General features: G+C 35.2%; 1 protein-coding gene across 1 annotated transcript in view; it reads right to left on the bottom strand.

Moving 5' to 3' along the window:
- Positions 1 to 14,379, bottom strand: part of LOC149775815 (baculoviral IAP repeat-containing protein 7-B-like) — a 44,559-nt gene that overhangs the window by 22,723 nt on the left and 7,457 nt on the right. Inside the window, exon 2 of the mRNA XM_089943197.1 lies at positions 5,114 to 5,291. Within this exon, the coding sequence (XP_089799323.1) occupies positions 5,114 to 5,258 (145 nt within the window). The 5' untranslated portion in view covers positions 5,259 to 5,291. The remainder of the gene's footprint in view (positions 1 to 5,113; positions 5,292 to 14,379) is intronic.

Genomic DNA, 14,379 nt, shown 5'->3' with positions numbered 1-14,379 from the left:
ACAATAGAAAATAATGTAATATTTCTATGAGATTAAAGGATACATGTCATTAAAAGATATTACTTTTGTACATTTATTAATATTTTGAAGTCCATAGCAAAGATATAACTGTATAACAAGCAAAAAGTAAAATTTGCTCTTAGCAACTAGTTATAATCAATCATCATCTGGTCAAGTGGAACCAGCTGTTGATTATGAAATTCTGACAGATTCCATCACTACAAAGAAGTATATTTTCCTTTCTGCTCTAAGTTTCAGAAATAACGTTCCAGTGATAATCATTCCTCCAAGGAAACCAGAAATTAGTATTAATCCTATGGAGAAAAATAAATCTAATAAATTTCTAAAGAAAGTCATTAGGATCGGTTTGCATCATGAGTAACAAACATCTATGAACTCCTGCCTCCAAAACAAATTACCTGAGATATTTCAGTTTTGACTCCCGAGACCTTCAACTGGACTCCGGAGATTCTACTATCATGGGTAAAATGATTATTCAGTTTTGAAATTAATCGAGAACCCTGTAATTTTCTGTATCATTTTTCTTGTCCAATATTAAATCCCAATCACCACAGCAAACAATAAAATATTTCTAAAAATCTTGTATTTTTCTTCAAATTTTCACAAAATTGTGGCTGATCATTATTTGGCCCATATTGAATTAATATAATCCTCTTAACTTGAATTGTCAAGTCTACTATGAAATAACTAGGGGTGAAACGATACACATGTAACACGTATCAATTTTAGTCATGATAGGAGCCTGTGATACAATACATATCGATACACATATGAACTTGATAGTCTTTCCCACTTTAGAAGATAGGTGGTACCCCTTTATGTATGTTTACATACTGGTTGTATTTCTAGTATGCAGATTACTGATAGAGATACAGTTATCATATTTACATAACAATTCTCATCAATGACAATAAAACAATACTTTCAATCAGACTACCTGTTGGTCATCAGTGAGTTTTATTCTGCATTTTAGGCTATTTAGTGGTGGCTCAATTTAACTCACTTTAGCCAACAGGCCCTTTGTTTTTGCACTGCATGAATACTTTGAACCATTTTCAAGTCTCACTTAAACTTGGAAGACCTTATGATGTTACCTCCAAAAAAGATTAAGAAATAAAGCAATTTCTGTGCAAAGAAAATCTCATCTGGAACAAATCCAGGCATGGGAATGAGAATGAATACCCAAAAATCTAAACATTTTACTTACTGCTGATGCAAGAGACTACCACAGCCACAGGCACTTGTATTTATTAGTGAAGAAAAAAATCTACTGACAACAAACTCTCCTATATTTTTATTTAAAAATTTTACACAAGGTTATGAATTTGAGTGGTTTAAAATGTCCCCTTGCTAACTCTGAGCTAATTTTATTTATTCCATCAGCACCTTCATTCACTGGTTAAATATCTCTGCATAAAAAGGAAATCCAAAATTTGTTCCCCAGGTACAATTTTGACGCTGCCAGGATTTTATCTTAAGGGAGACATCACCATCTGTCACTGACAGAAGGGGGAGTATAAAAGAAGAAGGGGGAGGAGGAAACAGTCGTACTTCAATATTTACATAACACTTCAATATCTGTCTTTCTTCCTGCTTCACTTTTTTTAGAGCTCTACTGAAATCAGAATCTTTAAAAGATGTCACCTCTAATTGTGCAAGTATTAATCTGTTGATTATTTCTGATCATACTCTGTTCCTTATCATTGTATGAATATTTTTCTTTGCTTCCTTCTGAAAGGGCATATGCATAGCTAGCTCTGTCAGCTTGAAGATGTTGGAAAACTGATCTTTGTAGATGTTATTTACAATTTTCCAGAGCTCACAGATATTATCTTTTGAATACGTCTGTTCCAAAATAGGATTTTTCATGAACATAACCTTACTTTCTTGAAACAGTATTTACTGACTACCATGCCAGATTTCATATCTGTTCCATAATGCTTTATTATGGCTTTTAGTTCATCAATGCCATAGTCTGCTTGTGCAGACAGAAGTATTCAAATAAATATATTTTCTTCTTAATTTCAATTTGTTATCCTTATTTATTCAGTTTATCTTAACCCTGATAAGGATATATGGTTTTGTAGCAGAGGATCCACAGAGCTCAACAGATTGATTAAAAAAAATGAAAACTGCATTCTACTTTTTAAAGGTCTGTATTTAAATATGCTCAGTATTCTGCCCTTAATTAAATTAATTTCAAAATTCCACTGAAAGGGAGATTGACTGTCAAGCTATTTTTGTCCATCCAATATATACATCTGAATCATATTTAACACCAATTTCGGGCTCTAACTCTCTCACTGGTATCTCTATTAACAATTTCCCAGCTCCAATAATCCAATATACTTCAAAACTTTAAAAATTATTTGTAAAACATCATACATGGAAGGTTTAAACTATGCCATAATACTTATTCAAGGGCACAATGTGCCTATCAATTTAGTTTAAGAACCATTCCTGTCATGCTTGAAGAACCCAGATGTGTCAACAGTTGCCTACCCAAAAAACACTTGTTGCAACAAGAATAGTTACCAGTAAATAAATATTGTATACTTAGCCAAGCACATTTTCATGAGTTCTTGCACATCACTGTTCTCTAAATGTGTGAATCCGTACAAATTTTGCACGATTCACGCAATGGCAACCCTGATAGCATCTCTGTTTATTAAAGTACTACATATCAGCGATTTCTGTGTTGAGTTTCTCTGTTGCTTTGCTAGTACTTCCTGTTTGTCACGCAGGGAATAAGCTACACTAATTCCTGATTGGTGGTTATTATTTAGCCTGGACCAGAACAAGCAATAGCCACCAATGAGATTTTAATGTAAAATATTTCACTGTGTGACACCCATAGTGTAGCTTCCAAATCAACCAAAGAATGTAGTCAAGATAAAATTAAATGTAAAAACTTTGTGTAAAAGTGGTCATTATGCAAGTGGAACACGTTTGGAATGTATCTTTATATGCTGAACATGCTGATGGGTTAAGATAATTAGCAGGGAATGGGGGAGGGGGCAGATTACAAACCATGTCACTTTGTTTTTATTTGCAGACAGTGAGCGAGTCTTCTCAATAGTCACTTTCATTTTTACTAATAAAATTGAGTGCCTAGGACTGCAAATGCCATTTCAGATGAATTCTATATTCAAAGAATAACAAAGCAAACTAATAATGATTATTCATGACTGCTGAAGACTAAAATAACTTAGATACGGTAAGTATCATTTTGTATGATTCTCCATCTCTTGTATCGGTATCTGTGTCATTACAGCAAAAGTATCAATGGATTGATATATCAATGAATTGTTTCACCCCTAGAAATAACTTCCCAATTTTATCTCCACTAGTGTATCGACTTATTTTATAATCAGAATTATTTCTGAATAAAGCTGCACAAACACACACCCCCCAATTATTCTTACATGAACTGAAAACAGCATCTAATCCCCATTCAGATATAACTCTTGATCCTTAATTATATGAAGATGCTGTAAGCAGATCATATTTTTCTTTATATAGCAAAAAACATCCCTCAATTTCTTAAGATTGGCTGAACCCTTAAAAGTTTCATGAAAATATTCTTATATGGCCATCCACTGACAACACATCTTGATTTAGATCAGTACACCAGCTATCAGCCTGTATTACAAAAGATCAAGGGAAATTATACATCTATCTTATTCTCATAAAGGCCAATATCAAATTGACAATTCTACAAAGAGTTCATTAACATTATGCATGAATTAAATATTCAACAATCTAACTTTCTGAATCATAACAACTTGAACCCTATGTTCATATGCACATTACTAATTACACGCCCCCCCCAAATGTAAACACATACAAACAAGCAAAAATAAAACAAACTCTTTAGCTCCATTGTTCTCGTATTTTGTCAGCAATTTTAACCTCTTCAAAGTCATTCCTATATAATCTTTAAGATTAATCCAAAATACCTAATGTTAAAGTCAAGTACAAGAAGTCCTATTTATCACTCTTCAAAAACCCAAAGATTCACCACCAGCATATGTGCCACCCCTTCTGGTCATTGCATGTTTCAGCACTTATCAAATTATTCTCAAGTTCATCATCTGCTACATTTATATTACAATAAGGAACAATTATTTTCACAATGTTAAAAGCAATGACACCCTCATGATAAAAATAAAACTGTCCTCTTCAATATTCTTCAACATTATTTTCTAACCGTATCATTCATTTTCACAAGTGAAATCTCAAGTAACATTAATATATCAAACTATAAATCATGCTAAAAAGACCCTAGCAATGGTAACAAAATTAATCAAGTTATCATTTTTTTTCATTTTACTTATGAATTGTCTTGTTTTGTTCTGTTTAGTACTTCTTGTCTCAAACTCACAAAATTGGCACATCCCTGGTTCCTACAACTTTTACTGTTGGTGAACTGCACATAAACTTTACAGTCAAAGACCCAGACTGAATCAACACATTAGGCTGCTTGGATAGCACAAACATAAATTAGAATTTTCCTTTGTAATTTCTTCTTTGATGACAGCTGCAATGAACCTTTCAATTTCTTCCTTAATTCAGGACTGCCATCTTTACAATCGCCTCAGGAATTTGCAAATAATGGGTCTATCTGAATCTGCATAAAATATACCAACTCAATAGATTATGTCTGTATCTTCAAGAAAGGTACCACCAGCTTGTTTCTTTAAGAACTGTATGACTGTGTACATTCTACTGTCAGATTCTATCATATGTTGAAAAGAGGCTGTGAAAAGCATTTCAGACTTTAATTGGTCATAAATATTACTTATTATACATGTTCATGTGCCACTGTGATGAATTCTTTGCAAAAGGGTAACACAGTACCAAACAAAAACTTTCCATGGAATCCACTGGAATTTGGAATATCTGATGCATTGACAATTTATCAACACTCTCTAAACTCTGGCACCACTGAGCTCTGTTTTGACTGAATTTTCAAGATGGATGGAAGAAAGAACATGAGAGTAGGAAAAGAAGACTAGATATGACTAATGGATAAGAGGAACTCTATAAAAAAAAGTCTGAATATTAATGACAAGACTAAAATAAGACTGACCTTGATAGAAAAATCCCGCCTCTGCAAGTTCTGTGGGCTGCAGATGATTGCTGCTTGGCCAGCTAACAAAAGTTTGTAATCTTGTAGCAACTATGGTGTACGAGGGAAACTTCGCTCCCAAGCCTCGGTCAGGAGGCTCAGCCATTTGAATCCAGGCTCAGTCTTCAGTTATCATCACCTAAAAAACATCATCTTGTTGATTTAAGCCCTAAGTTTCATGTTTCTCCTAAAATGAAAAACATTACAAGTTTCGAAAAAACAAAATACCAGCATCTAGGCTATAAAAATATGCAAGGAATGCCAATGCTTCTCCTGAAAAGAAACAGAAACACATGATGACTGAAAAGCCAACACGCCATTCAACAGCCTTACATACGAGGTGAGCAAACGACACTTGACAGACACATAGGAATGTATGGGATCAGCAACAATGTAGAAGCCTCAACAAGTTCACAAATTAATATTACTGGACTTGTATGAAGTCCGACTTGCATTTCTTATATATATTTATAGTATACACAGGGGGCTTGTACAGTTGCTTACAATTTAACTATTCACATACTATATATAAAATAACTATAAATAAAATAATAACAATGGGCACTTCTCTGCTTTCTTGCAAGCCCTATTTAAGAATCAATGCTGCTATTCCTGATCAGCCTACGAGAAATCAATTTATTCTAGTAAAATATGTTTCTTCATGAATACTTACCCAATCATAACATGTTAGGAAAACTACTACTGCCCTTCCAGATAACGCATTTAGCTAAGGAAGCTAGAAGTTATCTGACCGCTTAGGTGACAGAGTGATCTCCCCTTGGTATAGGGATATGAGCCAAATCCTGTGAATATCTCAGTTACTACTGGAGCATAAGGCATGTTCTCTATGGATGTAATGGGGGAAGATTGGGAGGGTGAATCCATATTATGACTGGGTAAGCATTGTCAAAAGATACGTATTTTACGAGAAAAAGTGATGGTTTCTTTTTTAAATACATTACCTAATCATAATACCTTAGAATTGGTGGAGGGAAATACCCTTACCCTATACAATCTCCGGTTCCCTTAGAGAATGCTTTTAGATAACCCAACTGGAAAAGACTCCATTGGTCAGGGAGCGACTTTGAAAGGGAAAAAATTTCCCTCCTCAACAGCAAACCAAGCAGTTGTGCAGCCTCATCTGAATAAAAGCTATCAAACAATCTGGAAGGGTTACTTTGTGGCACAGGTAAAAGTTCCTCCAGATCAACTTCAGCCTTTTATGATGACAGCTGACGAAATATATTTGGATCTCCACCCACAGCATGGATAAAGGTAGTCAGAGAACACTTCACTGCAAAGAGTATGATGACTATCCTAACTCTGTGAGCCCATATGCATAGCAAATTCATTCATGTAGGTAATATTAGTCCGATATGAAGGACAGATAGCTCACCTTATTCAGGATGAAAATGACTATGTTGAAGTATCCTTCACTTCCTTGAAGGTAAAATGAGGCACAATCTACCTCAATATAGTCTGATATTCCTGAAAAACTACTTCAGAGCTCACAAACAGGGTCCAGTCGATCACCTTGAGATGATGTGTCCAATATTTAACTCCTCATGAATGGAAGCCTGTTCTTGGCAATGAAAGCAGGGGCCTTCATTAGCAATACTCATTCATCATGACCAAACTGCAAGTACATGGGTCCACCAGTATGAAATGTATTGCTGATTTTGCCTGCTGACCGCCAAAGGAAGCAGAGCCTATAAGATACGTGAACTAAGTAAGCTCTTGAGAGCAGTTCAATTGTGTCTTATTCCTCCAGGTTAATACCCATAATAACTTTTACTTGGGCAAGGGTCCAATGTCATTGGCCAGGTGAAACCCAAATGATGATCAGATAGGTCTTTGGTTTGTTCGGTATCCTCTCTTCCATGATAGCACAGTATGCAAGTGAACATGCAATGGCAGGCTTAATTGTGATTGGTACTAACTGTTTCTCACTGAAGAGTGAAAGAAAGTTAGCTATCAAGGTATGGGTGCCTACCTTGGTAAAATATATATGTAGTGCTTTGTGTGTTCCACTGATTTTATATTCCATTGCCTTCATACACCTCAAAGGTGGATTGCTATCTCACTTGTGGATAGTACCTTACCACTGACAACTGTGTATTCTTAAAGACAAATTTAATATGATCCTGATGTGCAGGTTCAGTAAATCTCATTTTGGATAAACACCTGTCCTAGCGGTTTCTTGATTCTGATGAGGAAATAGCTCAATTCTGGTGATTCTGTCAGAATTGATTAGGTTGCTTCCATATTCTCATTTGAGTAAAGTAATCAAGATGAGACAATTAGATTTGCTAATTCCTGTAGCCCTTTTCCAAATCTGAGGTACTGGAGAAGTGTATACATTTGGCCATTCCAATCAAGAGAAAGAGCATAGAATATTCAGGCCTTTATGTCCAGGATTGTTGAGACAAAGAGGCTTTCACACTCCACCTTGTCACCAATTGGTCCATCATAGGTCGATCACATCAAGCGTCTACTGAGTGAATATGGAGGGATGAAGAGAGTATTCTATTTGTATTAGTTCCTTCTTGCAGAAACACAAGTTTGCCAATATTTTTGCCAGCTTTGTAAATGTTGAACTTGAGCATGGATTGTCGATTTGGACATTACTTTAAAAATCCCAAACAAGAAAACAAGTGAGTATTTGTTCCACTTTGCTGTTTGAGCTGAGTCACCATGGTTAAGTTATCAGGCAGAAACAGAACTCTCATGTGGATTCTCCAGCTACCAATGAAAGCTGTAAAAACAGTTTCCATCTTAATCATGTAAATAATGATCTTGATGGGGTCACACTCCTTTGGTCATCCAAATGGTAGGAGGCTTGCTCCACAAGCCCTCTGTGTTCACATCCAAATCAATCATGACTGTGCCTGCACAGGCATTGCCGATGCAAGTCCAAAGTGGTTTCCCTGCCTTCGAGATGCAATCTCATTTGTTGCAAATTGTGAGAGTTGGCCCAATGGTCACAGGATCTGTCTCCACCAATAAAGTAAACAAAGAATAAGACATCCACTACTGCACTGAGAAAAACTTGGCAGGCAATGAAATTCTCTGAGATGAATTGCTCCAAATAGGCATAAAACATACCTCTGCATGAACTCTATTCTCGTTCCAGAGACACATTCTTTTTACCTGAACACTGAGACAGTCCAGACCTAGTGGACCAAATCTTGAAAGGGAATGAGGTCGGAGATGTTCTAGTTGACAAGGAGATTGTGCAGTCTCCACAATGGGCAATGCTAGGACCCACTGTTGCAATCCATTCGCAAACCCAAGAGCATAACATCTGACTGAGTGCACTTAGGTTTAAAGCTGTAAAATGTTAGGAAAAGTCAACCTACTGGTCCTAATGATCGGTTAAATGTGAACCTGAACTGCTTTGTTGTAAGTTCATACATGCCAACCACCAGAGAGGTATAGGCGTAATTATTTCTAATATAGTGGCAAAAAAGCACAATCTGAGCATAAAGAGAGCAATCTATACATTACATGCATAATTACAGAAAACCATAAGAAAAACATACATTTATATTTGCTACTTAGTTGGACCTGCAGTTAGCTAAAATTTCATAAGAAGTCACTTCTCCCTAAAATTAAAGTCTAGCTTGATTGCTGCAACATATTAGCCCTTGAAATTTCCCTTGATGTTAAGAGCCCTTGAAATAATGTAATTTGAAATAACAGAGAGTATCTGAAGAGATGAAATTTCCAAATCAAATTCATCTGAAAGGGATAAAAAAAATGGATGGATGGATGGATGGATAGATCATGGATGGATAGAAAGATCATGGATTGATAAGAAAAAATTAGATAACTTTAAAAATATTACTCGTGAATTATATCCAGTGTTAGGTACATTTAATCTGCATTGTTTGGGGTTGGGGGGGGGTATATTATATGCTATATGTAACATTGTATTTTGGGCATAACCTTGTCCTAAATCAAGTTTACTTTCGACTGCACCTGAATTAATGACCTTTTTATTATGTAAACAACTAATATATACCTAAGATATTCTCTAGTCTAAGTGTATGGGTTTAATATCAGGATCATTATTAACAGAAGTAAATACAGTGTGACCCCACTATAGCACGCTCCATTATCACACGAATTCAGATATAACACGGTCGTGGTGTGGCTCCAAAAATTTCATATACATGTATTTTTTCGTACACAAAAAATTTCTTTCTTAAAAGTATTAAAAAAACGTAAAATGTTTATTATCATTTTGGAGAAGAGATCTGATGTATGAATAATACAAGATGATCGTGGTGAGGCTCCTGAAATTTTATATGTATTTGTCTTGTACATGAAAAAATAGTTTTTTCTTCTTAAAAGAACAAAAAAAATATGTGTAAACAGTTTATTCTGGGATTTCATAGGGCTTCGTCAATGTCCCAAACTCTGTTTTTCCCCCCCCCCCCTTTATTGGCAGCAAATATACCATCTGGCAATTTTTCTTGTGCCAACATTGTTGCTGTTTAAACTTGTATATACAACCATTTGTTTGGAGTGGAGAAATTCAGAGGCCCCATGAAAGGAAGCCACAAACTTGATATAAAATGCACTTAAATTTATCTATTGTTACACAAATTCTTTGTCCATATTGACAAACAATCCAAACAGTGCCTTCTTTTATCATAATCCACTTATCTTGACAGCCAGCATGAGTACTGTATGTTGTGATATATCTGCTTTTTTTTGTTGTTGACATTTCTGGTAAGAGAGATCAACGGATGAGGCATTATCGCGTAATCTATCTTTCCTCTGATTTTTGGCCACTTGGTAGTAATTAATATACATGTATTTATATAGATTGACATTTGTATGTGGATTGTAAGTAAAATTCCTCTTCTCTTCACTCGAATTAAAACCTTCGGAACACTCACATTTTCTGTAATAATCGCTCAGCCTCACCATCATCAAACCAGAACAACTGTGTCTCTATCTTCTGCTGACCCTTTGTTTAATTTCTGATGCATGCAAGGAAGGCAGCATCACTCCGTAACCACAAATGTAAAACAAAAAACAAAAAAAAATAGTCTTCCTTGTTGGTCTGTTCAATAGGCAGGGAGGAACAGTAACTAGAATATAGACCAAACGAGGGCCAATTTCTTTTTAAAAATGTACCCAGATAAAATAGTTTGCTAAAATTTCAAAGGAAACAGATTACCTTTGAAGCACAGTGTTATGAAAATCTACTTAGCAAAAGGAAACAAAAATCAGTCTCAATCATGCAATACAATTATTTGACGTGTTGTGTTGTCTTCTTAGGATTTTTAAATGTAGCTTTAACAATTTTTCAGTCATAGCGCTACGATGTCTGCAGTGTGGCAGTTTATAGTGATGTCTAGCACTGGGGCATCATGTTGCAAGATGTCCCACCCAGTCACATTATGCTGACACCTGGCTGACCAGTCCAAACACTAACCTCTTAATGCTGAACACCTAGCAAGGCAGCTGTTTGTATCATTTTCAATTATTTGATGTTGCCACCACAATAAGAAATGGGCCTTTGTTTGGTTCTCCAAAGCTGTCCTTTAGCGGTGATTTCAATATTATGCATGCACCCTTCATCAAAGAAAGCTGACAAAAATCTTCAATAAAAACAAAGAACCTTTCTTCAAAGGAAGTCAGTACCAAACTTAAAAAATAGCAATGGAATCTGATGGATTTTTGCATTTTCCAACGTGACTGGGACACATCACCTGTGCCGTGAAAGTTTCCTTTTTGCAGGGAAAATGTTTATGCTTATGAACACTACCAACGGCAGCTTAAAACTTAAACTAACTTTTACCTACTTGGGACGTACTGAAAAGTAAATGTGCTTCATCATTCGTTACGTGATTGTGCTGTTTTTCCACTGAATTCAGACCTAGTATATGACCTGTGACAAAATTATTTAATATTTTAAATGTGTGTGTGTGCATATTTTTGACGGAATCACTTGTATTGTGGATTCAATGTATGTGATAAGATTCGCAGGTGAGTACATGGTGTTGATAATTTATTCATGCTATACATTTCACATTTAATATTCATCGATTTAAGATGGTAACTGTGCTGATGAAGCACATATTTTACTGCCCACATTTATTACCTATCCCCACCCCCAGCAAATAATTTGGGGTACATGCATCATTTTCTTCAGCTAACTGACCTGTTTGCCTATAACACTATTCGGTCTATAACACGGTTGGGTTCTCCCAACTATCATGTTAAAGCGGGGTCACATTGCAAGTTTATTTGGTCTGGGTCTAGGTTATTGGAATTTCCCTACAATTTCTTTCTCAGTTTGTATTCTAGGGTAATAAATTATTTGTTGAATTTTACAAAGCTTGTTGCTTTTCACTCTTTTCTGTTACTTATTTTAAGAGCACCGACTCTTAGCACTAGCTAATATATCCTCTAATTGGCTACTTTGTAAACACTTGCAAGTGCCCCAACAATAAGACAATTGTCAGTATGCACATTTTGTTATGATAATTAGCTCCCCCACAAAGATCAAAGTATTGCATGTGTAGAAGTTATGAAACTGATAACATCATGTATATATAACTTGTTACTATGACAATTACCCACACCAAAACTGCCTACCTTTCTGCACATGAGATTCTCACATGAGATCTAACTCAGGTTAGTCTCCTGTGCATTTTAACATGCAAATTAGGTTAGAACTCACATGAGCAAACAGATTCTAATAAGAAAATCACATGTGCAGGAATTGTTAACAAGAGCAATATCTTGCTCATGAGAGCAAGATCTGCTCACGTGAGCCACACCTTGCTCACAAGAGCCACATGTCGCTCATGTAAGCAAGATCTGCTCACATGAGCCACACCTTGCTCACGTGAGCAAGATCTGCTCACATGAGCAACATCTTGCTCACATGAGCAAGATTTTGCTCACATGAGCAAAAACAACAAAAAACAACTATAGTATTTAGTTTTTATTGAATACAAGAATTAAACAGAGTAAGATCAATATTCAAATCTAGTAATCATAAGCATATAATTTGAGTTCGATTAGTGATCTTTTAATAAGGTAAGACAACTAGAGTATGCATGTATGTACGTATGTATGTATGTATGTACCTGTTATATTAATACATCACATTTATTCTAAAAACTTTAAGGTCATAATGAAAGATACTGCTGGAAATTTGCTTCACATGAAGACCATTCTTCACTGTTCCAGAAAATTCAAAGCAAACAAAACATGTAATTGACATTCCTGCTTCTGAATTTAATTATTTGCCAGTCTGCAACAATATTTTCACTTGGAGATTGTTCTCTCTGAATCAATGCACTTCCTGTTGACCACTGAATTTAAGTTAGCAGGCTCAGTTTTGAACTGTTGAAAAATGAAACCTGAAATGGAAATGATAAAGTTGGTAGAAGTTTTTTTTTTCTGATCACAGCATTTGAGACATTCTGTAAGGTGGATTTTTGAAGATTTGTTTTACAAGGTAAAGGCAAAATACATAATTGTAGTTTGGATTAGATGGCACTTTATCACACTGTGAAAATAGGAGCCAACTGTTTTCCAAAGGACACACTTACGCAGCCAACCCAGTCTGAAAATTCAACCTTTGGACTATGAGTCAAATTGCTCTACCAATAGAATTACCATAGTTCAGTAGCAAACATATAAACTGCACTGATGATGAGATACCTGCAAGTCACATTGCATATTCCGAATTTGACTACTACTGGATAAAGATGCCAATGTGTACCCGGGTATTCTCCCATTGATAATAACCTGGGTAATAAAACGAACAATTGGGTACCCGTTAAAAAAAAGTGTTCACAGGGGCTCATATGGTTGCTTACAATTTACTTGTCAATACAATCCTTTCTCAAGTGACCTATTTAAGAATCAACCCTGATATTTCAAGCCTGACCATCCTAAAATTCATGCCTCTCCATGGTTCACGTGCCAATTTTCTCATGACTTAAAACACTCTTGTTTTCAGAACCTGGTGACATTATCTGGGTCAAATAAAAATAAGCACAATATGAATGTCTGGTTTAACTTGGCTACTGTAACATGCACTTCTTATACCACCATGTTAGGAGAAAAAATGAATGAAATAGACAACTATACAGACTGAAATATAATGATCAAAACAAGTTTGCTACTTAATAACAGTTTTGAAAAAACAGGTTCTTGAATGTAAAACCATTTGCCCTAGATTCATTCTATTATGATACTACACGCATAGCAGTCCAGCTTAAATAGAAAATAAATGGCACCAGATATCATTTTTTTAAAAAGAAGGAAAAACAACAAAAATAACACGGGATGTATCAATGCAACTGATGGATGTTACGTAACTGAAAAATGTTAGAGAAAAGATATTTTCTTAAACTTAAAAACATGTTGCACTGGAACGTCGTATAGGGATGAACCATGGCAGGTTGAGGATAATACAACAATCAACATTTATGGACTTTATGATGATTCGCGAAAGTTACTGTAGACATGTACACTAGTCAAAATGACTGTTATGCACAAATAATTTATCAATTTCTTTTGTGTCTATTCTCATCTATACTACTAATCCACACGAGTTCAGCTGATTTTTGACAAAAATTATAACTCCATATACATTTTTCATACAGTTTTCTGTAATAATGGCATGTAATTTATACTCTTGTTGTGCTCAGATTATGATTTTTGCCACTTATTAGTAATAATTATGCTTACTGCTCTTTTTGGGGTTGGAACATGTGAACCTACAACAAAGCAGTTCAGCTTCACATTTAATACAATTTCCTTTTGATTGTATACTCTGGTAACCAATTGTTAGGAAAAATGGGTACACATTAGAAATTTGCAAAAAGATTGACATCTCTACCTCTGGAACAGTCCTCTGAAAGATTTCTCCAAAACTTTTGGGATACATTTTTCCAAAATATGTACATTTGCAATATATAAAGATATTCAAAATCTGGTTTCCAACTTTTATATTTAAAAAAACAAATGTATTGGGGGTCAAATTTGAGTCTGAAATGCATAAGTTATCATGTGTATTACATCAAAAGATTTGAAGCGTCTTATACATACCCTTTACTAGAGTCGGAATTTCCTCTAGCATGGCAATGGGTTTTGTCTGACTTCTTCCTGTTGCTGTCAATGTTTTGCACTTCTTTCAAATGATTGCTAACTTTGTTGTGTTGATTAAATTTTGTGACCTTCATGAAGTT

The sequence above is a fragment of the Sinohyriopsis cumingii genome, chromosome 19 (genome assembly GCF_028554795.1).
Source record: "Sinohyriopsis cumingii isolate HCF-2022 chromosome 19, ASM2855479v2, whole genome shotgun sequence".
Taxonomy (NCBI): domain Eukaryota; kingdom Metazoa; phylum Mollusca; class Bivalvia; order Unionida; family Unionidae; genus Sinohyriopsis; species Sinohyriopsis cumingii.
The sequence above is the reverse complement of the archived record's forward strand: the minus strand, read 5'-3'. Positions and strand labels throughout refer to the sequence as shown.